General features: G+C 53.4%; 11 protein-coding genes across 11 annotated transcripts; 8 read left to right on the top strand and 3 right to left on the bottom strand.

Annotated features, from left to right (window-relative positions):
* Nucleotides 1-546: 546 nt before the first annotated feature.
* CCOS01_11833 (YeeE/YedE family protein) lies at nucleotides 547-1598 on the bottom strand (the record flags this gene model as incomplete). The annotated part of the gene is made up of 2 exons (XM_060459984.1): nucleotides 547-1387; nucleotides 1453-1598. 2 exons carry the CDS (start codon nucleotides 1596-1598, stop codon nucleotides 547-549), a joined length of 987 nt encoding a protein of 328 aa, XP_060309815.1.
* A 773-nt stretch (nucleotides 1599-2371) lies between these two features.
* CCOS01_11832 (uncharacterized protein) lies at nucleotides 2372-2729 on the top strand (the record flags this gene model as incomplete). Its single annotated transcript, XM_060459983.1, has 2 exons — nucleotides 2372-2479; nucleotides 2538-2729. The coding sequence occupies 2 exons, from the start codon at nucleotides 2372-2374 to the stop codon at nucleotides 2727-2729; spliced, it is 300 nt and encodes a 99-aa protein (XP_060309814.1).
* A 186-nt stretch (nucleotides 2730-2915) lies between these two features.
* On the top strand, nucleotides 2916-3935 carry CCOS01_11831 (metallo-beta-lactamase superfamily protein; the record flags this gene model as incomplete). Its single annotated transcript, XM_060459982.1, has 2 exons — nucleotides 2916-3462; nucleotides 3529-3935. The coding sequence occupies 2 exons, from the start codon at nucleotides 2916-2918 to the stop codon at nucleotides 3933-3935; spliced, it is 954 nt and encodes a 317-aa protein (XP_060309813.1).
* Nucleotides 3936-4474: 539 nt separating this feature from the next.
* Nucleotides 4475-5615, top strand: CCOS01_11830 (zinc-binding dehydrogenase; the record flags this gene model as incomplete). The annotated part of the gene is made up of 2 exons (XM_060459981.1): nucleotides 4475-4533; nucleotides 4589-5615. 2 exons carry the CDS (start codon nucleotides 4475-4477, stop codon nucleotides 5613-5615), a joined length of 1086 nt encoding a protein of 361 aa, XP_060309812.1.
* Nucleotides 5616-6407: 792 nt separating this feature from the next.
* Nucleotides 6408-7267, top strand: CCOS01_11829 (uncharacterized protein; the record flags this gene model as incomplete). Its single annotated transcript, XM_060459980.1, has 2 exons — nucleotides 6408-7063; nucleotides 7132-7267. The coding sequence occupies 2 exons, from the start codon at nucleotides 6408-6410 to the stop codon at nucleotides 7265-7267; spliced, it is 792 nt and encodes a 263-aa protein (XP_060309811.1).
* A 473-nt stretch (nucleotides 7268-7740) lies between these two features.
* CCOS01_11828 (ribosomal RNA assembly protein KRR1) lies at nucleotides 7741-8795 on the bottom strand (the record flags this gene model as incomplete). The annotated part of the gene is made up of 2 exons (XM_060459979.1): nucleotides 7741-8458; nucleotides 8542-8795. The coding sequence occupies 2 exons, from the start codon at nucleotides 8793-8795 to the stop codon at nucleotides 7741-7743; spliced, it is 972 nt and encodes a 323-aa protein (XP_060309810.1).
* A 1286-nt stretch (nucleotides 8796-10081) lies between these two features.
* On the top strand, nucleotides 10082-12379 carry CCOS01_11827 (GATA zinc finger; the record flags this gene model as incomplete). The annotated part of the gene is made up of 5 exons (XM_060459978.1): nucleotides 10082-10483; nucleotides 10785-10899; nucleotides 11158-11459; nucleotides 11510-11602; nucleotides 11651-12379. Coding segments are annotated over 5 exons (1641 nt in total), but the record flags the coding sequence as incomplete, so codon positions are not given.
* Nucleotides 12380-16645: 4266 nt separating this feature from the next.
* CCOS01_11826 (uncharacterized protein) lies at nucleotides 16646-17272 on the top strand (the record flags this gene model as incomplete). Its single annotated transcript, XM_060459977.1, has 1 exon — nucleotides 16646-17272. One exon carries the CDS (start codon nucleotides 16646-16648, stop codon nucleotides 17270-17272), a length of 627 nt encoding a protein of 208 aa, XP_060309808.1.
* Nucleotides 17273-17498: 226 nt separating this feature from the next.
* Nucleotides 17499-18483, bottom strand: CCOS01_11825 (uncharacterized protein; the record flags this gene model as incomplete). Its single annotated transcript, XM_060459976.1, has 2 exons — nucleotides 17499-17976; nucleotides 18047-18483. 2 exons carry the CDS (start codon nucleotides 18481-18483, stop codon nucleotides 17499-17501), a joined length of 915 nt encoding a protein of 304 aa, XP_060309807.1.
* A 1725-nt stretch (nucleotides 18484-20208) lies between these two features.
* Nucleotides 20209-21410, top strand: CCOS01_11824 (uncharacterized protein; the record flags this gene model as incomplete). Its single annotated transcript, XM_060459975.1, has 2 exons — nucleotides 20209-20338; nucleotides 20410-21410. The coding sequence occupies 2 exons, from the start codon at nucleotides 20209-20211 to the stop codon at nucleotides 21408-21410; spliced, it is 1131 nt and encodes a 376-aa protein (XP_060309806.1).
* A 1844-nt stretch (nucleotides 21411-23254) lies between these two features.
* CCOS01_11823 (Cullin family protein) lies at nucleotides 23255-25883 on the top strand (the record flags this gene model as incomplete). Its single annotated transcript, XM_060459974.1, has 6 exons — nucleotides 23255-23325; nucleotides 23395-23464; nucleotides 23543-23559; nucleotides 23610-23695; nucleotides 23756-25641; nucleotides 25695-25883. The coding sequence occupies 6 exons, from the start codon at nucleotides 23255-23257 to the stop codon at nucleotides 25881-25883; spliced, it is 2319 nt and encodes a 772-aa protein (XP_060309805.1).
* Nucleotides 25884-27117: the final 1234 nt, after the last annotated feature.

Genomic DNA, 27117 nt, shown 5'->3' with positions numbered 1-27117 from the left:
TTTGCTGCGATCATTGCAGATACGTGTGCAAAGAACTGTTGAGTTGATGGTGCAGGTTAATCAACGTGATCGAAAGTACGCCTTCTCGTATTTGCCAGGAAACTGAAGTGTCAAGAACGTAAGTGTGCTGACTCGGTGGCTTCAACGAAATTGGTCGAACAAAATATCCGTGAGAGTGCCCTTGTTTTCAGCTGAAGGAGAACAGGCTGTACGTAGATGCGGAAATGTCTCCCATTTGCAACAGCCTAATGCATCCACTTACGGGCAATATGCATATGCACAAAGCCCAATGTCACTGGAGCCCTTCGCTTGGCGTTGACACGTACCATACAGGAGGTCTTTCTGGTTGGCAATACTCCTCACTCTTGGTGGCAATACGGTCCTTCGCGGCCTGTCACCAGAATGTGGTAGTAATATCTGCAACTCTTTTGCTGCGCAACTGCATAGCAGCATAAACAAAAGTTCTTCAAGCCGCGTCAGGGTTTGGTGATTGGATGGCCCACGCAGGCGTCGTTTCTACATTAACTATTTTAAACACGGCTTGCATCAGAGAAAAGAGGCCACAAGGGCGCCGGCGCCGAACATTGAAGCAACAGTGATGAAGCTGGCAGTCGAGAAAAGAGAAATGCCGCTGAGTCCGTGTCCAGAAGTACAACCTCCACCAATTCTCGATCCCAGGCCAATGAGAAAACCTCCTACTACCGCCAGCTGTGGCGAGACAGCCGTATCAGCAGAACCAAGGGCAAACTCGGGGTATGCTGTAGCAACAGCCCACGCGCCGGCAGCCAAGCTCGCAGAGAAGAGAATATTGCTATACGATGGCTTCCCCTTTTCGCCGCCACCCTGAACCGCCCACCAGAAGTACCGTCCAATCTCGTCGTAGGAAGTCGACACACCGAGCATGGACTTGCGGGAGAGCAGTGAAAAAAGCTGTGCCAGACCGATCAGGAGTCCGCCGATGGTGGGAGCGACGACGGCGTAGGGACTAGCGGGAGTATACTTCATGCTGGCGTAGATGATGCCCGCGAAAAGGGCTTCCACGCCAACGAAGGCGACGGCTCTGCTGAGACCGACGCGCTCGTGGACGGTGAGCTTGGGGTTCTCGGGCGGTGCCGAGCTGGCGTTGCTCGTAAGGAGTTTCTGGAGGAAGCCGGTCCACATGATGCCGGCGAGGACGGCGCCACCGAGGACGTAGACGCCGGATTTGGTGCCGACGGCGATCTGGGCGAGGACGGTGCCGGGGCAGGAGCCGGAGATGGCCATGCCGGCGCCGAGGATGGAGCCGCCGAGGATATTGCCGTCGTACTGGGAGAAGAGACCTAGACGCGAGGGGCTGCGGGGCTTGGGGCGGACGTAGCCCGCCTGGTCTAGTACGAGGACGAAGACGCTGTATATCGTGTCAGTTGTGTGAGAGGATCAGAGGATAGCAGGTGCTGAGATGGTTAGACGTACGTGCTGCTTGCTGCGGCTGCGAGGAAGGCCTGGATCATATGCCAGTTCTCGAACTTGAGCTGGGCGATGATGACTGAGGGCTGGTAGACGCCCGCCGCTACCAAGGCGGCGCCGAAAGCGGCGCCAGAGAGAGCCGTTGTTGCCATGGCTTGGTCCGCTGTGGATGTGGGAGTGTGAATGTGTGTATATGTGCTTGTGCCGCGGGGGCGTTCTGGGACGAACTGCTGCAAGCTGGGAGTTTGGCGGGTGTGTGTTGTATATATGAGAGGTTTTCTCTTCTATGACTGGTCAAGCGAGGATGAGGTGGTGATGCGTGGTGGAAGTTCAAAATCTTCAAACTCTCCGAGCTGTCTCGGGACGAACTTATACAGTCTAAAGCCAAAACTGCCACAGAGGAGTTCAAATGTCTGGGAAGATTATCGAATGTGCCAAGTTTTCGAGTCTGCTTAGTGAATCAAGCCCGAAAGCCCAGATACGTTCGGGGACTTGAAGAGAGACGGAAAAATGGACCGGTAGCGGGGCCCTTGGTTAATAATCCTCCCCCCATAGTCAAAGGCCGAAGAGTAAGAGGGCCAACCCCTGTAGAGCTTCTACCCGCCTTGGTCAGGTAAGTGGTAGTGGTAAGGCCCCATTCTGTACTCTGTTGCTGAGGCCGAGCCGAGCGTCTGGGTTGACTTTTGTCAAAGGCGGTTTAGAGTGCAAGTGACGGATGGCTAGTGGCGTTGATTCTTAGACCTTGTTCCCTTTTCGGATAGCAATGACGCCTTTTGGGAGCTAACTCACGACATGGCGCTAGCTTATTTCTAGTCCTTTGGAAATGCGTATCTGAGGTTTTCTTCGTGGTGTGAGAGAAGCTACTTTCTCTGAAAGAGTATGGCGGTTCGATTTGCACGCATTTCAGATCCCCGATGAGATAAAGATGCATCTTCAAGAACAGGTGTTGCAGGTGGTGCGTGCGCCATTGTGGAAGGTCGGCAGTTCAGGGACCATGAAGTCCGTCAGCAAAGGATTGATTGGGCAGAGCAAGGTGTCTGAATAAGGGGGGATCAATAAGGTTGCAGGAAATCAGTTGAATCCCGTCCCAGGATGGTCCTGGATCCCGAACCCGAACCCGCAAGGGTTGCTGTCTCTCTCAGCCAAAGGGCCTGGGAGAGGACGGCGACCACTTTGAAGTAACTGTCGCCGACGTCGGGGAACTGCCGGAACGCACGGGCATCACCGAGAGTGGAGACCCCTTCTTCACCGGGATGGATTACATCTCTCGGGGGCTTCCGTAAGCTTGGGCTTCTTTCGGTGACTACTACTGTGACCGAGGGACTTCATGCTCTCTAGATCATGGATTCATGGACGGCGAGGATTAAGTGAGATGTTTCGAGAGTTTGGATATAAGAATTGAGCAAGTGACCATATTGTAAATCTCCATCTTGTGACTACATTATTAGCAAAACTACCAAAACTAGCCGATGAACCGGGTCAACCAGTTGCGAGAACATATCCACAACGCCTCACTTACACAGTCAAACATGGCCCAAGAACCCACAATCCACGAGATCTTTGAGCCGGTCACAGGCACATGGCAGTACATCGTAGCCGACCCTTCAACCAAAGCCGCAGTGATCATCGACTCCGTCTTGGATTTTGATCCAGCAAAGAACGCCATCTCTACACAAACAGCCGACGGCCTTCTCGACATGGTAAAAAAGAATGGCTACAATGTTGTCAATATCCTAGAGACACATGTCCACGCCGACCACTTGACGGCATCCAAATATTTACAGTCTCGGCTGCGGGAGGCACAGGACGGCGCCGCCCCCAAGATCTGTATCGGTAGACGGATCGGGGTCGTGCAAGAGAGGTTCGCTGAGAAGTATGGCATCTCCAAAGACGAGTACGCCAATGCCTTTGACCGACTGCTCGACGACGATGAGGTCTTCGAGATTGGAGACCTCAAGGCCAAGGCCATCCACCTGCCGGGCCACACCCCCGACCACATGGGCTACATGATCGGAGGTGAGCACTTCCCCACAGACAGTCACGAAGAATTCTCAGCCCAACACTGACCATCACTTTCAATAGCAAACGTCTTTGCGGGTGACTCCCTCTTCAATCACGACGTCGGGTCCGCGCGGTGCGACTTCCCCGGTGGTAATGCCCGTGACCTCTTCGCGTCGGTCCGCCGGCTGCTCGATCTGCCAGAGACCACCAAGATCTGGACAGGGCACGATTACCCGCCGGCCCACCGCGGACCCCTGGCGGCGACGGAAGTGGCGAAGCAAAAGACCGAGAACAAGCACCTCGCGCAGAACGTGACGGAGGAGGACTTTGTCAAGTGGCGCGAGGAGAGGGACTCAGGGCTCGGGGAGCCTAGGCTCATGCACTGGGCGCTGCAGGTCAACGTGAGGGCTGGGAATATGCCGAGTCCCACCAAGGCTGGAGATCGGTTGCTGCATGTGCCTGTCAAGATGCAGGGCGTGACTTGGTGAAAGGGGTTTTCATGTCGTGTAGGTAGTGAGAGCGTGGAAAGGAGCTTGTTTCGACTCCCGTGTATATGAGATGAGGGATGTGGAAGCGTTCATTGTATACTTAGTTACTTAGGCAAGTCGTCTTCGACAGCCAATCTTCCTATTTTGCATGTGTACGGTACATGAAGTTGTCACGAAGATCGAAAGCGGTAGAGAGCATGTAAGTGGTGGTGTCCCTGACAAGGTACATTACGTCGGTTGGCCCATGCGTTGTACCCCCCGCGCCACCGCCGCGTGGGGAAAGTGCCGAGGTCTCGTCACTGAATGCGGGGAGTTCGGCCCCGGCTGAGTGGAGGGACAGGAGGCCGGGGGACGCCTACTCCCCCACCAAATCACAACGTCAACGTCGGCAGCGACCCGGTATATCATATTATTAATCTCGCTCGGTTCAATCCTTTCTGTTCACATAAGAGCTGGCGTGGCCCCCTTTTCGTTGATCTTGCGACACTGAATTGGATATCTACAGTGTCAGTGCCGACGCAGCACATTGCATATTGACCATGCCTCACTCTATTACCGTCAAAAAGATCGAGGGGAAGCCCGGAAAGGTGTACTATCCGTAAGAAATATATTTCCATTGTTAATCATATTACCGAAATTAATTCGAATATCAGCCTCCAACTCAATGAAGTCCCGAAGCCGACTCCAGGGCCCAAAGATGTCTTAGTGCGGTTGACGGCTGCTGCTCTCAACCACCGTGATCTCTTCATCCGGCGCCACCTGTATCCAGGCATTTCATTTGATCACCCCCTTATGGCAGATGGATACGGCATCGTAGTCGAGGTTGGGAAAGACGCAGACAGAAGCCTTATCAATAAGCCAGTTCTCATCACACCCAGCCGCGGCTGGGCTTCAAGCCCGGACGGGCCGGAAGACATTCGCAAATTCAGCGTCATCGGCGCCACCCAGACGTACCCGGACGGCACCGCGCAAGATTACCTCGCCCTCCCCCAGGACGAGGTCGAGCTGGCCCCAGAGCACCTCACACCCGCCGAAGGCGCCGCCCTACCCCTCGTCGGGCTCACGGGCTGGCGTGCGCTCGTGACGAAGAGCGGAAACGCGGAGAAGGGCAGGAACATTCTCGTCACGGGCATTGGGGGCGGCGTGGCGCTCCAGGTCCTCCAGTTTGCCGTCGCGTTTGGCTGCAACGTCTACGTCACCTCTGGCGACGAGGCCAAGATTGAAAAGGCTAAGGGTATGGGCGCCGCCGGGGGCGTGAATTACAAGAAGAAGGGGTGGGAGAAGGAGCTGCAGGCCCAGCTGCCCAAGTCGCGGCCGTACCTCGATGCAGTGGTCGACGGTGCCGGCGGAGAGATTGTGGGAAAGGCGGTCAAGGTGCTCAAGCCCGGCGGTGTCATTAGCCAGTACGGCATGACGGTGTCGCCGCAGATGGACTGGCTGATGCAGGCTGTTCTCAAGAATGTGGAGCTCAAGGGCACGACTATGGGTTCCCGAGAAGAGTTTAGAGACATGGTTGCTTTTGTGAGGGAGAAGAAGATTAAGCCTGTTGTCAGCCGAACGGTCAAGGGACTGACGAACCTTGAGGGCATTGACGGGCTGTTCAAGGATATGGAAGCGGGCAAGCAGTTTGGCAAACTTGTGGTTGAGTTTGAGGAGCCCTCTGCGTCGCCTAAGCTGTAAGGGAGAACTTTGTGTTCCAATGTACGACATGGGTACAAATAGAGTATCCATGATGGCATCGAGGATTTCTCTGAATTTAATAACACTTTACAAGAATTGAAAGTTCTCTTACTCAAGGAATCCATTGTTCTCCATAGTAAATGGTTCCATTCGGTTGACCGCTATCTAAGAGATTCTCAGCCAACTCGTACGTCTATTCCTTATGGGTGAAGTTGATTGAGCAAGCCTGTCATGTCCTCCAACGTGTCAATCAAACGTGTAGCCTTGAGTACTTTGCTGTATTCAGCAGGGCCTACGTTCTCAAGAGGCATAGTTGCTACCTGCGCAGAGGATTTGCCTAGAGATGTGTTTGCGCCTTCTGATTGCCTTCCAAGAAAGGTCACACAAACACAATTTTTGCCATGGGCTCTTTCATAGGACTTTCGGTACTTGCTTGAGTTGTGCCATCCCTATACCGTTTCTCCAGTCTGTTCTGCCACCTCACTCTTTGCGTAGGCTTCTTGATCAGACCAAGTGTAAGTCAGGGAATATACACACGTGATAGGTGCCGCTAGACATAATGAATATTCACCCCCAAATCCGGCTACTGGTTTCTTCCAGTCCACCCTCTTGCCTCACACTGGGTAAAGGACCCCTCTTGGGAGGCACTTCTCTCCGCTCGCCCAGCTCCTTCTTCTTTCACCTACAATAAAGAAGAAAAGATCCTGCCTCTCCCTGACCCATCTCAACCACAGCAACACACTAAGCTTCTCGCTCGCAAACTACTAATATAGCTTACGCAACCCTATCATGATGTGGCATAAAGCTATGTTCGTTGTCACGGCACTGGCCTTGATGTTCTTTTCGGGCATCAATGTCGTGGCCGCTACAGGTGGAATTGCAAACCTCAACACCGTTGAGACTCCCACTGAAGCCACCTTCAGCAACGGTCTTTCCAAGCGTAGCTTCTCCATTGGCCCTCACCTTGCTCCCAGAGACTTCCCCCACGACAATCCCCTCAATATCACCGAAGAGGAGGCCCTCAAGCACGGCCACAAGGTCATCCCCGTCAACAAAGAGATCTGGGCCCACCTCGTCAAGACCGCCGGCCTCGACCGCAAGCGCGAGACCATCGAGTACAACCCTGAGCAGCACGACGAATCTCTCTCTAGCATCGGCAAGCGAGTCCCGAGATGCGGCGAAAACTACGACCTCGAGAAGGAACCCCCTGACCCGCAAAACTGGTGTACTCCAAGCCCGATTGTCGGCGACTGCCAGCTCGGTATCTGGTGCCAGGCCGACTGGCCGGGCTGGAGGCAGTGGCCTAGCCGCGGCTGGGTCTTCAACAACGCCTGCCAGCTTTTCGGAGAGAACGTGCCTTTCCAATGGGGCGACTGGCAGCCAATATGCAGTCCCCTTCCCTACGTCACTCTCTTCTTTGCCCACAAGGACCGCTGGCCTCACATGGCGTAAGTATCATCCTCTCAAAACTTTATATCGCTTCTTGTTGAATGAGGACTAATACAGTCTACTCTAGGTACGGTGGCAAATACTACAACAGCTACGCCCCAGGATGGGAGATTTACTATCCCGAATCGCCAGAGGGTGGCCCTTTCCCGGCTAGCTACTACTATCATCGTACCTTTGATTGCTCGATGAAGCCGAAAAAGTGAGGCTAGATCGGTACAGATGTCTGAAGGGGCAGTCGAATGCTGGAGTTTGTTCCTCTGCACGACCGATACCTCGATCACACGCCCTCAGCAATGCGAGGAATGAGCAAAGATTGGCCCTAAAGAAACAGAACTTGCCTGGAGACACACAAAGGTTGAAGATTAAGAAAATTTTAGGCCACCTAGCTTAGGTAGTGAACACCGCCTCAGTTTCTCAAGTTAATTGCATAACACATCGTGAACTTTTCCCTATATTGACATTTCGCTTTTGATTTACAACCCTTCAGGCGGTGAAGTTTGAGAAGATCGCCCACATGTCAGAAGACTCTTGAACTCTTGAATGGAAGGGTATCTTGAGTGAGCTAACACCTCACCTACGTACGTGGCGACCCCTTTTCTGCAAAGATACAACAGACACCTGCCCCAGACTACACAATTTCTTCCGCTTCCTCCACATCTCAGATCCTCTTTACCCCTCACTCGTCGTCCTCGCTCTTCTTTCTCTTCTTCCTCTTGTGGCCGAGCTCTTCGGGGGGTATAAAGTCCTTTTCCCTCTCGCGCAACTTCTCCTCCTTCTTCTGCTTCTGCTGCTCCAAGCGCTCGGCCTGCGCGGCCTTGTTCTTGGCCTCCTTGCCCAAAAAATACTCGCCCGTCTCGATCTGCTTGTCGACCTTGCTCTTCTCGGGCGCGGGCGGGAAGGGCGTGTAGACCTTTTTGGTCTTGTCCGTGACGTTGTGCGGCACGCGGCGGCGGCTGAGCGACTTCTTTTTGAAATTAGGCAGGAAGCGGTCCCAGCTCTCCTCGGCGAGCTCCGGGTCCTTTGCGAGCTCGCGCTTGATCATGAGCTCCTTGACGTGGTAGATGGGGTGGATGTTCTCCATGCAGTCCTGGACGACGCGGCGCACCTCCTTGAGGCCCTTGTAAGGGCCCATGACGGAGACGGTGCTGCCCTGCACGAGGATGTAGGTCTGGGTGAGCAGCTCGAGGGCCTTGAGGGTCGAGCCGTTGGGGCCGAGGATGCGCTGGCGGCGCTTGACGTAGCGCTCCTTGTTGCGGACCAGGTTGCGGATCTTGATGATGTCGCATGCGACGCCGTCGTCGAGGATCTTGAGAGCCTGCGGCGCGGGGACGCTTCGGGCCAGGAGCTTGATGAGGTCGCGGGCGTTCAGAATGGCGGCGGGGTCAAATGTTTTTCTGGAGGTAGAGAACAGCATGTTAGTTACTGTGGTGGAGTGGGTCGAGCATTGAAGAAGATTATTGCAGACTGGAATACGGACCTTGTCGTCTTGACGGTCATTGAACCCTCAATCAAGTCGAGCGAGCAAGCGATGCCCGTCTTCTCGAGAGCCTTTGTAACGAGAGGCCATGCCTCCTTGAGGTACACTTCGCGGTACTTGGGGAAAACGATCTGGAAGGAGGATTCCTCAGCAAATGTGCCGCCGGCGTTGTCGGCGGGTGTGAAGGCGTCGATTTTCCATTTGTCAATGTCGTCCGTGTCCCACGGCTTGTCCTTCTTGTATGTGGAGGGCATCTTATCGGTTGTCGCGTGTTTGCAAGACAATGGAATTGACGCCGAATTGTATACGAGAAAAGTTTCGTAGTTACTTACTGGTGGCTGCGGCGAACTTTTTCTTATCGATAACGCTGGAGACGGCACGTGGGGTACACCGGTTTTTATGGACCCATCCGGCATCTTCAAGGTAAAGTCGGCCCAGTTCACATTGTGGGAGACCAGTAACGGTATCAATCTAGTGGTTTTAACCTTGACAATTTATGCGATTTGAATGCAATTGCGAGTTTGGTGTATTCCGGGAATGCGCATTGGAACGACGTTTCTAATCAGTCAAGGGTTACTGCTTTCAAAGTTGCTGTTTAATTGCGAATCCTTAGATCTGCGTGAGAGCCACAACTGGATAGCGTTAGGATTCTGGTGAGGACTGTTTTGGCATGTCACTCTGAATGACAGATTTATCCGAGCAGAGTGATCGATTGCACGTATGTGTCCAAGTTTTCGAGGTTTTCTCACCGGCGCTCCGAATCGGGAATCTGCAAAGCGTATCCGTACCACCCTAAGGTACCTTACGAGTCGGCGTCGCCGTGAGATCTTCATATCAGATAACAGCGAACCTTCTTTCAGCGCTTATGCGTGCGGGTACTGGGGCCGTTGCGACCACCCCAAGTATTACCTCCTCTTTCTGATGATCAGTGAGAGAAAACTTCAAGATCCTGACACACCAGCGCAGCGCGTGCTGTAAGGCTGAATGGGGTAGCCGATCCAATCACATCGTGGCTTCCGTAATACGGTCCAGTGGGACGACCAGTTGGGTAATCAGTATCGCCGATAGGCTCAGTTGACAGCTATCGCGTCCCGTCCATCCCCAGTAAATTGGCCCTCCATCCTGATCGATTAAGGGGATGCGGGATGAAATCAATCCGTTCGCCATTCCATCTATTCTCCCCTATTCCAAAAGTCAACCAGCTTTTGTGTCCAACGTGCCTTCGTAATGTCTGAGACCTGGCTGTAGCTTTACCTTGTAACCTTAGTTTCCTCCCCGCAATTCTGTCCTAGGGAACGTACCTGTCTCCCCCCTCCAACTCAACCATTTGCTCCTTTCTGAGTCGCCTCCAGCGCGTCTTCCCGCTGAACAATTTTTTTTTCGCACTCCTGCGTATTTGCACCTGCCATCTACCACCCAAGGCCTGACTACACACAAACATACACGTTTCGCAACCTCGACTTCGCGCCTCGACCTGAATCCTCCTCGCAAGCCACTTTTTTGAGCTCTGTACGTGGGTCTCTCTTGCGAAAAACTTGCGACTGCACCACACGCGCGCCTTGCGATCGCGAAGCGGCATTCGATAGCCTCCCTCCTTCGACATAGTCCTCCCGTCCGCGACGATTTCGCTGCAACCGCCATCCTGGCTGCCGTTCGAGAGCCTTCTGCGCCTGCTCCGGCATTGGACAACATTACAGAGCACGAGCACGATCACGATCTTCCCTCCTTTCGAGACGTCATGGAGGAAGCCACGGCTCTGGCTACCCTTGCGTTGCCGCAAACGAACCTCGAGACAATCTCGCGGCCCAGTTCCACGTCGACTTCGGAATCCGCTTCCGCAGCCGCAGTTGTAGCCGCGGCCTCCACGGTTCCTCAGTTGCCAGGCATTTCAGCGCTTGCCCAGGCCAACAACTCTGCGACGAGCTCGCCTCAGATGCGGTACGTGAGTATGCTTGGTGTCAGGAGAAGAGACGAAGAATGCGCAGAGGGACATGACGGACGATCAGCTTGATGGCCACGATTCACTTGCGCTACTCCCGCGCTCGCCGTATAACCTTGAAGCCATTTCGGCGACAAAGAAGGCGATGCAGCCATTGCGCTCCATCGACAAATCTCCCTCTGCTGCTATATCATTGGCTAGTCCACAGTCTGGTTTCAGTGGTGGAAGAAATAGTCGAGATGGGATGGAAGAAGATGTGAACACAAAAGTGACGAGAGCTTCATGTGCTGACTTTGATCCACAGAGAAGCGATTCCCGCGCCCGCTCCCGTTGCCGCCTCCACACCGACTCAGGCGCCCGCGCCCGCGCCAGCTCCCGTGCCGACGCCGACTTACGCTTCTGGCGGAGGATCCACCACGGTATGTCTGTATTTACCTTACCTTATCCCACCTTGTACGGAGACCATCGCGGGTATCTTATCATCGAGTCCAATCCCGAACCCCAAAAAAAAACTCCCCCATCTCCTGCGTTAGTGTTATCGCAATTACCGTTCAGGTATTGCTGTTATCTAAGAACCAATGAACCCTGCAAGGCAGGTGTGGGGCTGCAACTGGGCGCGGTCGTTCCTTCCCTGTCTTATCTTTGCTCCACAGATAAGTTTTCTTGTTCCCATGCAGCGATAGTCGTCAACACCAAGACCAGAGTCCCAACTCTCATCGCGCGCTTCACCCCGTCAAGCACCACAAACAAGCAAACGGTCATATTTTTTCGCATTTCTTTTGGAGCACACACTTGGAACTCCTTGACGGAATCTTTTGCGACCATTTCGCTGGCGTTGCGCATCATGATGGCCACCCAAGCTAACGAATCTACGCAGCCAACATGCCAAAACTGCCAGACCTCAACCACGCCCTTGTGGCGGCGCGATGAGTATGGATCAGTCCTCTGCAATGCATGCGGGCTGTTTCTCAAGTTGCATGTGAGTGTATCGCATCCTTTTCATAGAAAGATGAGCTAATACGGTATTAGGGTCGTCCGCGTCCGATCTCGCTCAAGACCGACGTGATCAAGAGCCGAAACCGCGTGAAGACGATGCGCCCTGATCTTGCATCTAAGAAAAAGGTACATGATCCGTTGACATTTCCCAACTGTGGCTAATAATGCGACTAGCAACAGCAGCAGCAACAACAAGCCCACCAGTTTGGCGCAAACGATCCGAACGGCCTCGACATCCATGGGCAGAACCAGCGCAGACAGTCGCAAAAGTCAAACGGCAATCCGGACGGCTCTGACTCTCCCGTTTCTCGTACCGCAACCCCTTCTCTATACAACCCTAGCCTCCCGGTCTTCCAGGGCATGGACGATGCGCAACTTCAGGCTGGACTGCAGGGCTTCAACGTCTCTGGGTCGGACAACCGCTCGGGCTCCCCCCTGAATGGCGACCGACACCTCGATGTCCCGCAAACACATGAGCAGCTCATTGCCGCCAATTCTGCCCTCAAAACCCGGGTTAGCGAACTAGAGCTGATCAACGAACTTTTCCGTGGTCGGCTCAGCCAAATGGAGCAAGACGAAGCGAGCGCAAGAAGAGGGCAGGAAATCAGCGGCAAAGCAGAAGCTCAGCTGCGGGCTCAGCTTGAGAGCAGCAAGAAGCAATTGGACGAGAGCCATCGCAGAGAAAACAACCTCAAGCGACGTCTCGACGAGATGGAGCTGGAGCTGAAGGAGGCCAGAGATGCCCTGGACCTTTCTGACTCTGGCCGCGCAGCAAAAAAGCCTAGGATTGCCGAAGTGGTTGCCAATCCAGCCGTTGCTGCGGCCACGAGCGGAGGAGGCGGTGACGGTGGTGGTGGTGGAGAATCCGAAGTCTCGACTCCTCAATCCGCCGCCGCGAACTGAGATGGCACCATCCAGGGCCCAAATCACCGTTACCTGCGCGATTTCCACGTACATCACCACCACCACCACCACCACCAAATCCCAACATCTCAGGACGACGCTTTGCAAAATTCTCCACGCTTATACCTATAATGCCGCGTGTGTTTTTCCGTGTTTCTTTTCTTGGTTTACCCCCGGATATCCTACGGGATCCGGGTACGATGGCTCGGGCTGCTTGCTGCTAGAGGGACAGGCGTTGCGGCCCTGCGGGTCAAGGTAGTCAAAAGTTTTTATTGTGACAAAAAATAGAGGCTTTACGGGATTGATGACCACACAAACCATACTCTTATCCTTTGGAGTTGTTTCCTATTCTGCTGATGTGACGCTCGGTTCCAAGCTACGTGATCTGGATGGTTTGGGTGGAGAAGGGGAGTGGAGGACGAGGACAGTATCGTGAACCACGAATGCGTATTAGTAGCATGGCTATCGTCAGTGCCATTGATGAGTCTTAAGGAGGGAGGAAAGGGCTTAGCCTCCCGACGCCATGACTCCTCTTGTAAGCCGATGTCCGTCGTTCCCGTGTAAGCATCGTTCTAGAGAAACTCGACCCTTGGTATCCGAAGAGCCGCTTAACAAGTGGGCAGAGTGTACGCGCGTCAAGTGTCAGGCTATCGATGCAAACGAATTCTGGTTAGAAGCGATAGTTGGAGAGGTGATAGCGTGTGTTGAGAGGTGATATATTGTCAAAGTGAAGAGAGGGACAACGCACAGGTGATGGGAAAGAATAGACGACGATAGATATGAACCCTAGATGGATCCGGCCTCCTAACTCCGATTCTTCCCACTTTAGCCTCGTACCGTTTGAGTAGAGATATGTACACACAATCGAAGGGGAAATCAATATGCTCATAGGGAAGATTATGGGTTGGGTAAAGGAAGAACCCCATTTGTGGTGAATGCAAGATGCGTTGAAACTAAAGTCGTTTATAGTCTTGGTAGATCTTATCATCTTTGAAAAATTCATGTAGCATAACTGAGATATCACAGATGACGAGTTGGTGGTAGGACGCAAGAGCATTCAGAACCTTCAGTAGAGCCACAGAAGAGTAATATCAATCGCAGATATATCTCTTGGAACCCTCAAACTACCTATGCCCCATCCAAAGCTACTGAATAGTCTTGTCATGATAGCTTCTAGCTAGGGTCCTGGGGTGAACTAGAAGATGTAACATTTATCACAAACATGCAAATTTCCCCTCAAACCCTTTCGCATGGTTGCCATGCAGTGTCATAGAAAGCTAGCACGGGTCCAAAAAGCAATCGTGGCTGTCAATGGCATGTTCACAACCCTTCTTCCCCCACAGGGAGCCGAGGGACAGAGACAGCCTAGACCAGAAGTGCGATTAGATAACTAACTACACCTTGGCATCGTATGTAGCGAGATAGAGAGACATGCGCGGATAGAAGCCGGGAGAGCAAACAACGACAAGGATGTCTGCTTGGGATGGATGCTCCTAGAGAAAGGAAAGCGACGGGCGCATCCATTCCCTTCCCCTCCCGCCCGGACAGGCTCCATATTTTCCCTATCATTCGCGGGGTTTCGATAACGCCCCTGTTGACTTGACTGAGGTAATCGTTGAGGAAAGTCTCAAGAAGTGGACTGTTGAATTGGTACCTAAAGCGACGTTTTGCCGTTCCTGTCCCCAATGATGCTGCGCTTGCAGATTGACGTATTCGAACAGCGATGATCTCTCTTGGCTCTTTTTCGGACTCTGTCGGTACGGGGCACGAATACCGATACCTACCAAGTTCAGGGCAGAATTACGGATACACACAGACTTGTGATTGCGATCCCTGGAAATCCTTCGCCCCGGACTGAAGGCAGGGATGATGGCATCATATAATTTTTTGTTTTTCCTTGGTGCAAGGGCTTCTTTTTGGACGTGCACGCCTGCGATAGAGGGGTTGGGGAAGGGAGATAAGACATCATTATCAAGGTTATCGTCGAGAAAGAAGGGGAATGGGAAACTGAATTAAATAAAAGGCCCTTCTCGGTCCCATGTTGCCCGAGTACCTAAGGAACCTTGAGAACGCGTGGCTTCTGAAGAGCTTTCAAGCTATCACTTTATTTGCCTGGGAAAACAAGTCCAAAACCCACGAGGTAAAGCTCATCCGGGTTTGTTGTCTTTTGATGCGCGTCTTTTGCTTTTCTTTACAAGAAACAGATTGGCATTAGCAAATAGGTACACGATCGAGGCGCAGCAACAAAATCAAGGAAAACAAAATAATTGGAACAATTTACATCTGACAAGGGTTGAAAACGGAAATTTTGCTCTCTGCATGCCTACTGTGGCGAACATTAGTGGCGTGTCCGGCGGGATGATACCTGAGGTAGAGCCGAACACATCGGTGAGAAAGCAGCAAGCCTCGGTGGCTCGCGCGCTTTTGTTTGCTTGTCTGGATTCACTGGAAGGGCAACAGGGCTCCGGGGGAATGTTGTGCGTGCCGTTGGTCGCTATGGAGGACGGGGATAAAAGATTACCACGGATTCCAGAGCTGATTCTTCGCACCGAGGTTTTGCTGACCCCACGTTTCTTCAGGTTTTCATGTGAGGTACCTCACATTGGGCGAGGCACAAGTATGTATGTCTGTCCTACGCCCCCCTGGAGGGAGTACTCAGCACGTAATGTGTGGTCGACAGCAACCCCGATGGCAAAAAGCACACCACCCTCACCCAGCTCTCTCTCCTACCAATGCTAGGTAGGAAGCTCGAAAACTAGTTCCCTCAACATTCTCCCTGCGTGTGTGCTGCTTGTGGTTGGAAGACCCCCGTCCGACCCTCTTCCGCGGACGACGGCCCGTGGTCTAGAAACCATTTAGACGACGAACGAGTTCCCAAGGCAGTGGGATGTACATTTCACAAGCTCGGACGCCCGGAGCCCACGCCCACTTACCACCGGCCGACCGATGGATCGACCAAGGCAAGCAGCCAGGCCAAGTCAACGCTTTTCGCAACGCAGTCGCTCCAACAGCGGGCCAGCCAGAAGCAGAATAGAGAGAGAGCAAAGGCCTACCTAGGTCTGTCTAGGCACCATTCTCCGTGTCCCTCTACCGTATTACGTTGCCGCAACCTCTGGTCTACTTTGGGTCCATCTCTCGGCGGCCCCTCATCATTGGCCGATGAGGATTCGTTTTCCTGTGCCCCAGCAGCCGTTTTAGGCAAGTGGAGTTCCCCCGTCCTCCGCTCCAACCCCAACCTGGGGGAGAACGGGACGAGCCCAGGGCCACACGCCCCATGGGTTCTGGAGAGGTACCTTCGGGCTTCACGCTTACGGGCCACACGGTCCCACGGCTCACGGAGGGAATCGGGGGAACGGACGGCGAGCGAGAGAAAAGGCGTGGCGTGCTGTATGCAGGTAGGGAAAGAGATGGATGGAGAGAGATAATTACCTGCATGCCGATTCCGCCATGGTTTTGAATTCCCATATCAACTGGCACACCCGACATGCCCGCACTTGAATTCGTGGCTCTTCTCGCAAAATCTCCATTCACATTCATCCTCTCGTTTTCCGTGTTTATGCCTGCTCGTCTCTCTTTCTACCTTTTGACTGAGTGCCTGGGCTTATCACATCCAATCGCCAAATCGTGTGGAACATTGCAGTTGCAGGGTGGAAATCTCGCAACTGACACCAGGGAGGAACGTCGGCTCCATCCCTCTCGTGTCTAGTTCCCTCCAGAAACATTCCAGACGGGCGCCCAGCTCCATATCTCTCATATCTCGCGGCTATCTCTTCACAACCACACCAGCATACCAATTCGCACTTTTTTTCTTAATCGCCTCCATTATTGACATTGGCCACCTTCCTCCAGTCCCCCCCCCCCCCCCCCCCCCCCCCCCCCCACCCCCCCCACCCCCCCCCCCCCCCCCCCCCCACCCCTCTCCCCTTTTTTTTTTTTATCCCCCCCCTTTTTTCCTTTCGCCCCCCCCCCCCCCCCCCCCCCCCCCCCCCTCTCCCTTCCCGGAGCAATCATAATCCTCCTTTGCAACACCATGTCGATAACAGTTGGTTAACAATTCACCATCACCTTCTCGAAAGCGGCCCATGTCTTCTTTCTCCCACAGAAATTAAAGAACCCACATCTTTCTAAACCGATCGTCGCCCTAATTACACGCCTAATTGCACGTCTTTCAGACAAGCAAAATATCACTACACGGACTAGACAAACAGACCTAAAAGGAAGAAGACGAAGAAGAAAAGAAGCACCAACACACCAATCACAGAAAAAATGCTTCAAATGTCACAACTACCAAACCGGGCAGGCTACAGCCCTCTCGTGCCCTCACCCCTAAACCCAGACGTCCACGCCGTCGCACCGCAACGCTGCCACCAAAAACTGCGCGAAAAGAGACGCCAACAGGGCCGCGGCGACGTGAGCCCGACCCAGAGACTCCTCCGCCACAAGGCCGCCATGGCTTGGAAGTCGGAAGCCCTGACGCGGGAGAGCACAATGTACACGAGGGACGAGATCCTCGACATTCTCGCAGAGTGCGATCGCCAAGACGAGGTCGCGGCGAGGGGGCTCATTGTCATGGCTACCTCGAACCAGCCGCCGTGGCCGCCGTCGTCCCAGAAGCAGCAGCAACAGCAGAAGAAGCAGCCAAAGGTCCACATTCGGGCGGCGCACTGGAAGGAGCACGAGGGCGAGGAGTACGATTTCTTCTGCGAGGCTGACGACGACGCGGACGAGAGCGCACGGCAATGGAGGTCGCTCGTACCCAGGCTACGAAGTCCCTTTTCCAAAGATACCGCTCGCCGGGTTGCGTTGGCATTCGGGTTGATGTGTATCTGTGGATGTCTACCGGCCCTTCGAGCCCACGGCTTCCACATGTATTCGGCTACCGAGGCTACGTAAAATCTCATGGACCCCATTTCTGGCCACATTGAACAAGTCCACCAACTCGTCATCAGGCGGGATGGAACTTCATGATTCTAGCCCGACCCAAAAGCAAAAGAGAAGAGTCTGTCTATCGGAGCGGGGCTTTATCGTCATACATACATCAGGCCGAACCAGCTCACGTCTAGAGAGCATACATTACAAACATTACAGACGTCCATCATCCTACAAGTCGTTGCCGAGGCTACTTCTTCTCCTTGGTCGGGTCGGAAGGCTTTTCTTTATCCGTCGTGGGATTGGCGTTGACCTGTTTTGCGGCTTCCTTTGCGGCATCGTCCGCGGCTTCAACAGAAGCCTCTTCCTCCTTGGCCTTCTTGGCATGGTTCACCTGCCAGATGGCCCGCTCAATTTCGACGCCCAGCTCGGGTACATCAAGCGTCTTGGCAATCCGTTGGCCATTGGCCTGCGAGAGTAGGATTGTTTCGTCCTTTGCGTTTTCTCCCTTGCCTTTCAAAGGCTCCGTGCTGCCAAGGGCTGGTTTCGACGGTGTTACGGTTGTGTTTTCTGGGATTAAAGGCGTATAAATGTCATTCAATAGCTTTGACGGGGACAAGGCCAGAAGTTTATTGTCAACGAGGAATCGGAGGTGCTTGCCTCCCTCGAGAGCGCGCCAATGCGACCAAGCTCTGTAGACGAGATAGAAGAATGGCAGATTAGGTATCCTAGGAGGATAATAATATCAGCAATGCACTTCTTCCACACAAGAGAATCGGAATCGAAGTTTCAACTTACACGGGCACCAGGGCGAACGGCGCCGAGATGGGCATGCCAATCAAGCACCATATGAGCTTCCTCTTGTGCAGCGCATCTCGTTCGGTGGCCAGTGTCCTGACGACTTGCTCAGCCTGCTTTGTTGGGATGATGGTATCCGGGAAGACCAATTCAATCTTCTCTTTGCCCTTGAGCTCCTCGTCCTTGCGTCTCGCAGAAATGGGTGGCACCGACTTCAACCCCCATTCTTCGTACGGAATTCGACGCAGGGCGTAGTTTCCATAGCTCACGACCTTCTTCTGCCATCCGCTCTCTTTTGCTTCCCAGCCAGCCCACAGCTTGGCTGCCCTCTTGCTGACCTTATCTGCCAAGCCTTGTTGGTTCGTCGTCGCAATGTTCAGTCGTTGTGAGTAGAGAAGAGTCCGACTCGTGGTAATGGGGAGGAGATAGAGACGCATATCGGATGACGAGGGCTCAGCCCGAGCGATGGGTGCCGGAGGTTGGCTGCTGCGACTAACTTCGTCTTCGTCGGGTCTATCGAGGAATATGCGACGTGCTGCCCCGCGGCAGTTGCGATGGGATGGAGGGGGAAGGGAACAGAGGACGCTCTTGGCTCAGAGATTAGCAGACAAAGCTTCTCCCAGTCCGCATGTCGAGTGAAATACTGAATTGGCCGAGGGGCGAAAAGAAAATCGCAAGTGATGGAAACCCCAGGCGGCCTCTTGTCCCTTGTCGAAGAAAGGAGGCAATTTTGACGTGTGTCGTGGAGTTCCAGGTCTGGAAGCTCTCAGCCTCTTGGACTTTGAAGAACTAGAGCCCTGCCCCCTGTCATCTATCTTAGCTTCTGGGTCAAGCTTCCTGGACTGAACCCGAACGCAGAGCAGTGACGCAGGTTGGCGTCATGGGCCGTTCCTGTGATTTGAGTGGTGCGCCGAGTGCGAGGGACCACTGTTAGGGCGATACATGAAGGGGTATCCCCGGAGCTTAAGAGTGCTTGCATCAATGCCTATCGAAACCCCTGCTCAGCTGCGCGATAGGGGAAGATATGGGCCTGACACCATGTCTGTTATCCACTCAGCTCAAAACCGACTGCCAAGCTGACGTGTGCCCCTCTATCACGACTGAATTTTCCTCTGATCCCAGATCGCGCTCGCGCAAATTGGCTTTCGAAACCCGCTAAATTCCTCCATCTCGAGGTCGTGACAGTGTGACTGCCCGCGCATTCGGGGAGTACGTACCTGGCATATTCGCAGGCAGCCGGCATCGAGGGGCCCACCCGTCGGGTTGCTCCAGTTGTTAGATTGCTCCAGTGCACCGGTGCTACCAGCCTTCCAATCGGGCTATTGGACACACCTCTTTCCCTTTCTCTCCCTTCCGATTCCCTTCTCCCCAGCCCTTCATTTTGTCGTCCAGTCTGTTTGGCGCTGCAAGAGGTGTCTGGACTCTGCAGTCTTTCTGCAAAGTTTCCCGGTTTGCTGGAACGCCCGGGCAAAAGTTGCGGTCATAGACCTGCATGGCACAATCCGAGTGTCGTGTGGTCTGCTTTTCTTTTGGTGTTTCTCTCCAGAAACTTAGGCTGGCCACCGTCAGCTTTGGGATTCACCCTGCAGACAGAACCAAAGAACGGGACTGGACGGGGACGACGACGAAGCCAAGAAATAGCGACGCCAGCCAGCACCACTAGCTCATCTCTCCCCACGAGGACACAGCCGCCGCCTCCGCCGCCGTTGAGAGAGAGAGACACACAGGGCGCACCCAACCGTTAGGTTGCTAACTGTCTCCCATCACGCGCACCTTTTCTACCGTGTCTTTTGCCTTTTTTACTTTACTTTGGACTTTGGACTTGATCACGGTCTCGTTACTATTTCGCCTTCTTGCTTTTCTCAAATCATAATCTTATTTTCTTACGTCTCTCACCCGCTCCTTCGTTCTGACGACTTTCCTTCTCAACTTGTGTACACAAACCTCGACGATCAAGTGCACGATATCACCTGCGATCATAATATCGATACCTCGCTTTCGTACGGCCTCGACCGAAAGGCGGAGGGCATATTAATATGCGAGCCTCTTTACACGCCATTGACGAAGCGTTCCACTCACGACGCTCACAATTGCAGACGGCCTCGTCGTAGCACCCCTCCTCTCGAGTTCAGCGTCCAGCCTCAGCCAAGGCTGCGACTGCGATGAGCACATCCAGTCACCCACCTGGCAGTTCCGCCTCGGCCGACTTTCGAGCTTCAGTCGGCACAAGCAGTACAGCGATCGATAGTAATGGTGCCCCGCGCATGCGCTTACAGCCGAAATCGCTCCCTCGTAAGGATGATCTCCGGCTCGTTCGGATCTTTTATTGAGTAGGAACCGGACTAATTCCCTTGTCGCAATAGCATGGATAGACTCTTACGAGACGCGGTATGGCAAACCCAGCGAAGATCAGCTTCAACTGCTATCACCCCCGGCCCGAGCCGTTCCACCTCACCACAATCACCAGCCTAAGGAGCCTGATCGTCGGGTGTCGCGTGACGGCTGGGTCGACTACACTGGCGACCCCGTCTTAGAGAAAGCTCGCCCAAACACAAACGTCCGGCTTACGGACTTCTTTCGCGGCAAGGGCGCGCAACACGGCCGAAAGTGGGATCACCTACGAACAGCAGAGCCCGTCATCGTCTCAGCACACAGGCCCGCAACCCAGGGCCCACCAGCAGCATGGAAGGACTTTCTTCACTCGTCGGCCTACGGGCACATGGAAGGAGAGCAGTCGGAGGTTGTGGACGTTAGTATGCTGGATAAGTTGCAGCCTGACTTCAACAAGCGATACGACTCGCACGCCCACAGAGACTTAGAGAAGGGATCGACGAAGCAGAAGAGAACGAAGACCTTTAGGCAAAGAATGTGGTCCCTCATTCTACGACACTACTTAGTGCCTCTGGTTTTCCGACTTACAGTCATGTTCACGTCCATCATCGCGTTGGCTATAGCAGCCCGGATCTACGAAAAGGAGAACGCCAAGAGCAATGTCAGCCCGGAGCGCGCGCAAAGTATTGTCGCTATCGCCGTCGATACAGTTGCTGTACCTTATATCGGGTACATGCTTTGGGACGAGTATACGGGCAAGCCATTGGGCCTCCGACCAGCTGTCCAGAAGATTGCCCTCATTCTGCTCGACCTCTTCTTCATCATATTCAAATCGGCCAGCACATCATTGGCATTTGAATCGCTCGTCTTCCATAATGTTGAAGCAGGGCAAGTGAGGCAGCTGAGTCAGGCCCTGGCGTCGTTTATGCTGGCGGGTCTGCTGGCGTGGACCTTGAACTTCATGGTCAATATTTTCCGAACGGTTCAAAGACTTGGAGGAGGCGAGGATGAAAGCTCTCACGACCGCATGTAGTTTTGGGGGGCATGGGAGGTGTTTTCTTTGGTCTTGTTGGGTATACCCGGTTTAGTAAAAGCCTACACGATAACTTCAGCGCGCAACAGTAGCTGCGGTCCTTCCTCTTTGTTCATTATACATATTTCTGGCTGTCTAGTCATGTTGATATCAACCTTTGCACAGTCTCAGCAATGTAACATGTGACTGGGCCTTTTGTGTGATGTATGTCAAAGTGCGATGTATTTTGACATGTCAGATGAGAGGTGACAGATCTGATGCTTTGTGGCTGGGGATACTATTCACAACAAGTCGTGCCCGCCTCCTTGGCTCTGTAGAAGTGAATGACAAACATCCATAACAAGGTGTCATTATAAAGGTAGCAAAGTATGCGACTCAATTTTAGGTGGAGTTTGTAAGATGGCGAAAAACAGTCAGCAACAAGTAGTCTATATGTGATACGAGTTGACGTGGCCATATCCAAGATCCATGTATTTTGAGAAAACCAGACAGAATGTCGACGGAAGAGTTTTGTCATTTTGGAGTAATCGCTGGGGGGAGAAGCATGGTCAAGTCAGAGCCATGAGTCAAGGCCTAAACAATCTTTATCCACGGAGCATCGTGTCGAGAAGCGATGGGCAAACACGTTCTTGAGCAAATGGGAATGACAAAGTTAATCAGTCTAGGCATCTCAGGTGTAAACAGGAATAAAGTTAACTGTGGTCAAGAGTCCCAACTACCTTATGTATCCTCTTGTAAAGTACCCTTGGATCGATAGGGTCTGGGTGGGTGCAAATCGAAAGAGAACAAGGTATTCGTGCCAATCAAAGAAAAAGGTAAGGCTGAGAAGTCCCAATGTCCCCTCGTTCCCGCCCCCAGCAAACCCTGAAGTGAGGTACCTTTACGGAGTAGGCTGTGTCTTAATTGCCTGGTCGCGTACCTGAAGCAGAAGCCCATAAAGCACGCCTTCCCTATCGCGGATTACCAAAGCTCATGGTTAAGGGCGGTCGCGCTCGGCAGAAACTCTCCGCTAGACCCTTCCGGTTGGAGACCCACTTCGCTCTCCGACAGCCAGTCCCAAGCACCCAGGCCTCACCCGGGTTTAGAGGGCAAAGTCCCCACTCTCCACCACTCACGCTGTGACGGAGAGGTGGACGTGGGCTGGCCTGGTCTTGTCGCAGCCCAGAGCGTGGTCGTGTCGCTACCGTATCCGTAGCTGGCCACCACCTCCAGACCTGGGTCCTCCACCACCGGACGCCGCCTCCATCTGCAGCGCCTCTCTCCCAGCAAGCAAAGCAGCCTTTCATCCTACCCACCAGTCGACCAGTGTCTGCCTGATCGCGTTCACAGCTCTTGTGGTCCAGGCTACAAACTTCTCTTCTTTATTTTCTTGCTTTCCCCTTCAAGGTGTTATTTGAGCAAAGTACGGCCTCACTTCCCTTCGCTCTGACTCAGACAAAGGCCGCCGTGTTCCTTCCCTTTTCCCCCGGACCCTGGTAACGTAAGGCAGCCTCTCCCTCCTTCCAACCCTTGCGACCACCGGCCTTTCCTTTGCATCTCCATTCTTCGACTTTGATTTCCACAAGCGTCCGAGTCCACGCCACGACATCAACCCTCCACCACCATTTACTGATTCTCCTTTATCCTTCCACCGACGGCAGGACTGGAGATCCAAATACATTTTCTCCATCTCTTGCCTAGACGGTTTTTCTAAACTTCTCGTCTCTTGCAGCAGGTCTCTCCCCCCGCCTTCCACACCGAATCGACCCCCGAACCAACATCCGCCCCTCCCCCCACCACGACGGCCACGACGGCCTCACCAATTTCTTCCACAGACAGCGCGCTCGATCTGAGAGCTTGGGATCATGTCTACAGCCAAGATGGCGCCTGCCGTCCAGATGCCTCCAGTTCCTAACAGGGAGGACATTGGAGCCACGTGAGTGGACCTCCGCAGCCTCGCGACTCCGTCGCCGTTGGTCGAACACCCCGCGCTGACTGCGTACAGATGGAAGTACCTCGAGGCTGGCATCCAGCGTATCATGCTGGATCTTGAGCGTGGTATCGACATGCAGATCGTGAGTTGAAATGCCCAAAGCTGCTCCGCGTTCCTCGTGCCAGATGGAAGAGTGCTAACCACTGCTCGCTCGCCACAGTACATGGGAGTCTACACGTACGCCTTGCTAACCGGTCACTATCTTCATCTTCTAACTTGATCTCTAGTGCCGTCCACAACTTCTGCACATCCCAAAAGGCTGTCGGATTATCCGTTCCCCAGGGAAGCATCGGATCAGGCAACCACAGAGGAGGTGAGCATGGAACACGCTTCCGTTGCTGCGTGGGGCAGCTATACTGACATCTCGTGATAGCTCACCTTCTCGGAGAGGAGCTCTACAACAAGCTCATCGAGTACCTCAAGCAACATCTCGAAGGGCTCGTTCAGCAGTCCAAGACGCACACCGACGAAGCCTTGCTGACATTCTATATCAAAGAATGGAACCGATACACGATTGCGGCCAAGTACATCCATCACCTTTTCCGGTATCTGAACCGACACTGGGTCAAGCGCGAGATGGATGAGGGCAAGAAGAACATCTACGACGTCTACACGTTGCACCTGGTCCAGTGGCGTAGGGTTCTCTTCGAGCAGGTATCGACCAAGGTTATGGAGGCGGTTCTGAAGCTGGTCGAGAAGCAGCGCAACGGCGAGACCATTGAGTATGGTCAGATAAAGCAAGTTGTCGACTCTTTCGTATCCCTCGGTCTCGACGATGCCGACCCCACCAAGTCCACTCTCGACGTCTACCGCTTCCACTTCGAGCGCCCCTTCTTGGCTGCGACGAAAGAATACTACCAGAATGAGTCGAAACAATTCGTCGCTGAGAACAGTGTTGTCGAATACATGAAGAAGGCGGAGACGAGACTTGAGGAAGAGGAGGAGCGGGTGCGCATGTTTCTACACGCTGATATCATCACACCGTTGCGCAAGACGTGCAACCAAGCCCTCATTGCCGATCACTCTACGCTACTTCGCGACGAATTCCAGGTCCTCCTGGATAACGACAGAGAAGAAGATATGGCGAGGATGTACAAGCTACTGTCTAGGATTCCGGAGGGCTTGGATCCTCTGAGGCAGAGGTTCGAGACACATGTCCGCAAGGCAGGTCTGAGTGCTGTGGAGAAGGTGGCATCTGACGCCGAGAAGCTGGAGCCAAAGGTCTATGTCGATGCGCTGTTGGAGATCCACTCCCAGTACTCAGGTCTGGTGACGCGTGCGTTTGATGGCGAAGCCGAGTTCACGCGGTCCTTGGACAATGCCTGCCGCGAGTTCATCAACAGAAACGAAGTCTGCAAGTCTGGCTCCAACAAGTCGCCAGAGCTCTTGGCCAAGTACACAGATGTGTTGTTGCGCAAGAGCAGCACTGGCATCGAGGAGGGCGAGTTGGAGAACACGCTCACCCAGATTATGACCGTCTTCAAGTACATTGAGGACAAGGACGTGTTCCAGAAGTTCTACTCACGCATGCTCGCCCGCCGTCTGGTGCACAGTAACTCGTCATCCGACGACGCGGAAACGAGCATGATCAGTAAACTCAAGGAGGCGTGTGGTTTCGAGTACACCAACAAGCTCCAGAGGATGTTCCAGGACATGCAGACGTCCAAGGACCTTAATGTCAGCTTCAAGGAGCATGTCGCAGGTCTTGAGGGTCTTAAGACTACCCTCGACTCCCAATACTCCATCCTCGGTACTGGTTTCTGGCCCCTGACCGCACCAAACACCAGCTTCACTCCCCCACACGAGATCAATGACGACTGCGAGCGGTTTACCCGATTCTACAAGAACCGGCACGAGGGTCGCAAGCTCACGTGGCTGTGGCAGCTTTGCAAGGGCGAGCTGAAGGCCGGCTACTGCAAGAACAGCAAGACGCCTTACACATTCCAGGTGTCTGCCTACCAAATGGCCATCCTGCTCCTTTACAACGATAAGGACAAGTACACTTACGAGGATATTTCGGGTATTACCCTATTGAGCTCTGAGGTCCTTGACCAGGCCTTGGCCATTCTTCTCAAGGCCAAGGTCCTCATTATGTCACCCGAAGGCAAGCCGGAGGCCGGCAAGAGCTTCCGCCTCAACTATGACTTCAAGAGCAAGAAGATCAGAGTTAACCTGAACCTCGGTGGTGCCAAGGAGACTAAGCAGGAGGAGGTGGAGACGAACAAGACGATCGAGGAGGACCGCAAGCTTCTGCTGCAGGTATGTCCATCCATTTCTATGACAGTGATTTTTCACGTACTAACAAGGTACAGTCTGCCATCGTTCGTATCATGAAGGCCAGAAAGAAGATGAAGCACACTCAGCTCGTCAGCGAGACCATCAACCAGATCCGGTCGCGTTTCGTGCCAAAGGTTTCGGACATCAAGAAGTGCATAGAGATCCTGCTCGACAAGGAGTACTTGGAGCGACTCGAAGACGACGAGCTTGGGTACCTGGCGTGATGGGAAGTGGATCGTACTTTCGGGAGGAGGAAATACCCCCTTGCCTCTCTCGATGGCTCATGTATTACAACAACCTCAAAACTGCATACAACACCACACCCAGTCTTACCAGGCATTGATTTGACTTACCCAAACACATATAAGGCGTGTGCAGGTTCTTCGACAATAGGACGGAGGAACACTGACGAATGGGATTTATTCTGCTTCGGGATTCAGGCAGTAGGCAGGTTGGGAGGTTTAGATAGTCGCATGCGGATTCCCTTGACTGTTTGAAAAAGTGTTTACACGGTGATGTTGGTGATGGCCAAGGAGAAGCTAGGTGATTTGGCCACCCTACGGGCCAATGGCGTAGATTAACAGCGTAGATACAGGGAAATTCTCGTGTTGAAGTGAAGTCTGCGGACCTTGAAGTGTCCATCACTTGAACTGCTGCGTTGCTGTGCCATGATATTTCTCTGATGGGAAGGGATATTGTCAGTTGTGGGACAGGTAGGGAGTGATGCAAAGGCGGGTTCACGTAGCCAAATGAGTCGGAGTGCCTATCGCTGTGCGGATGAAGCTGCGCCGAAGCTAGATTGCAAAAAGCAAATCCTAGGAGCCCTGTTGACACAGCCATATTGTCTCTGGTTTATTTGAAAATTGAAGTAACGCTCTCTCTATGTTGGAGCAATCCCTAAACCTCTGGTCTTTGCTGTGGGACTGGGCGGGGGGGAACCTCCATCGCGAGATGAGGAGAGTTGTGGCGGTTGGCGACTTTCCCTCAGTCACGGTATTAGGAAGAAACTATTCCAGTCAAGACAAATAAAGCAAAACAGCTTTCTCTCTGTGAATTATTCTTATCAGCTGTCATTTCTTGTGTGGTGTCGTGTTGATGTGGGGAAGAACGGCTACTCGGTGTTGTGCGCCATCTCACGATATGGGCGACTCTGCCTTTACTTTCTACCACATACGACCATACCCACTGGAAAACTCGGGATCCCGTCCGCTCTCCCATAGATAAGCCAGTGAGGGCCGGATTAGTAGTTGGGTCGGTGACGACCAGCGAATACCTGGTGTTGTATGTTTTTGAAGTTTTGCTTGGTGATGATGGAGCCGTGGTGGGTTGAGGGATCCGCTGTGGGTGGATCTATCGCGATATTGGGAGCATTAGGTCAGGCGCGGCTGGGCTTTCTTTTGCGTTTGCGTTGGTGTAATGTGCGACTGATCATGCTGATTAGTGTTAAACTACATGAAG

The sequence above is a fragment of the Colletotrichum costaricense genome (assembly GCF_030867565.1).
Source record: "Colletotrichum costaricense strain IMI 309622 chromosome Unknown Scaffold_13.1, whole genome shotgun sequence".
In the NCBI taxonomy this organism is placed as follows: domain Eukaryota; kingdom Fungi; phylum Ascomycota; class Sordariomycetes; order Glomerellales; family Glomerellaceae; genus Colletotrichum; species Colletotrichum costaricense.
The sequence above is the reverse complement of the archived record's forward strand: the minus strand, read 5'-3'. Positions and strand labels throughout refer to the sequence as shown.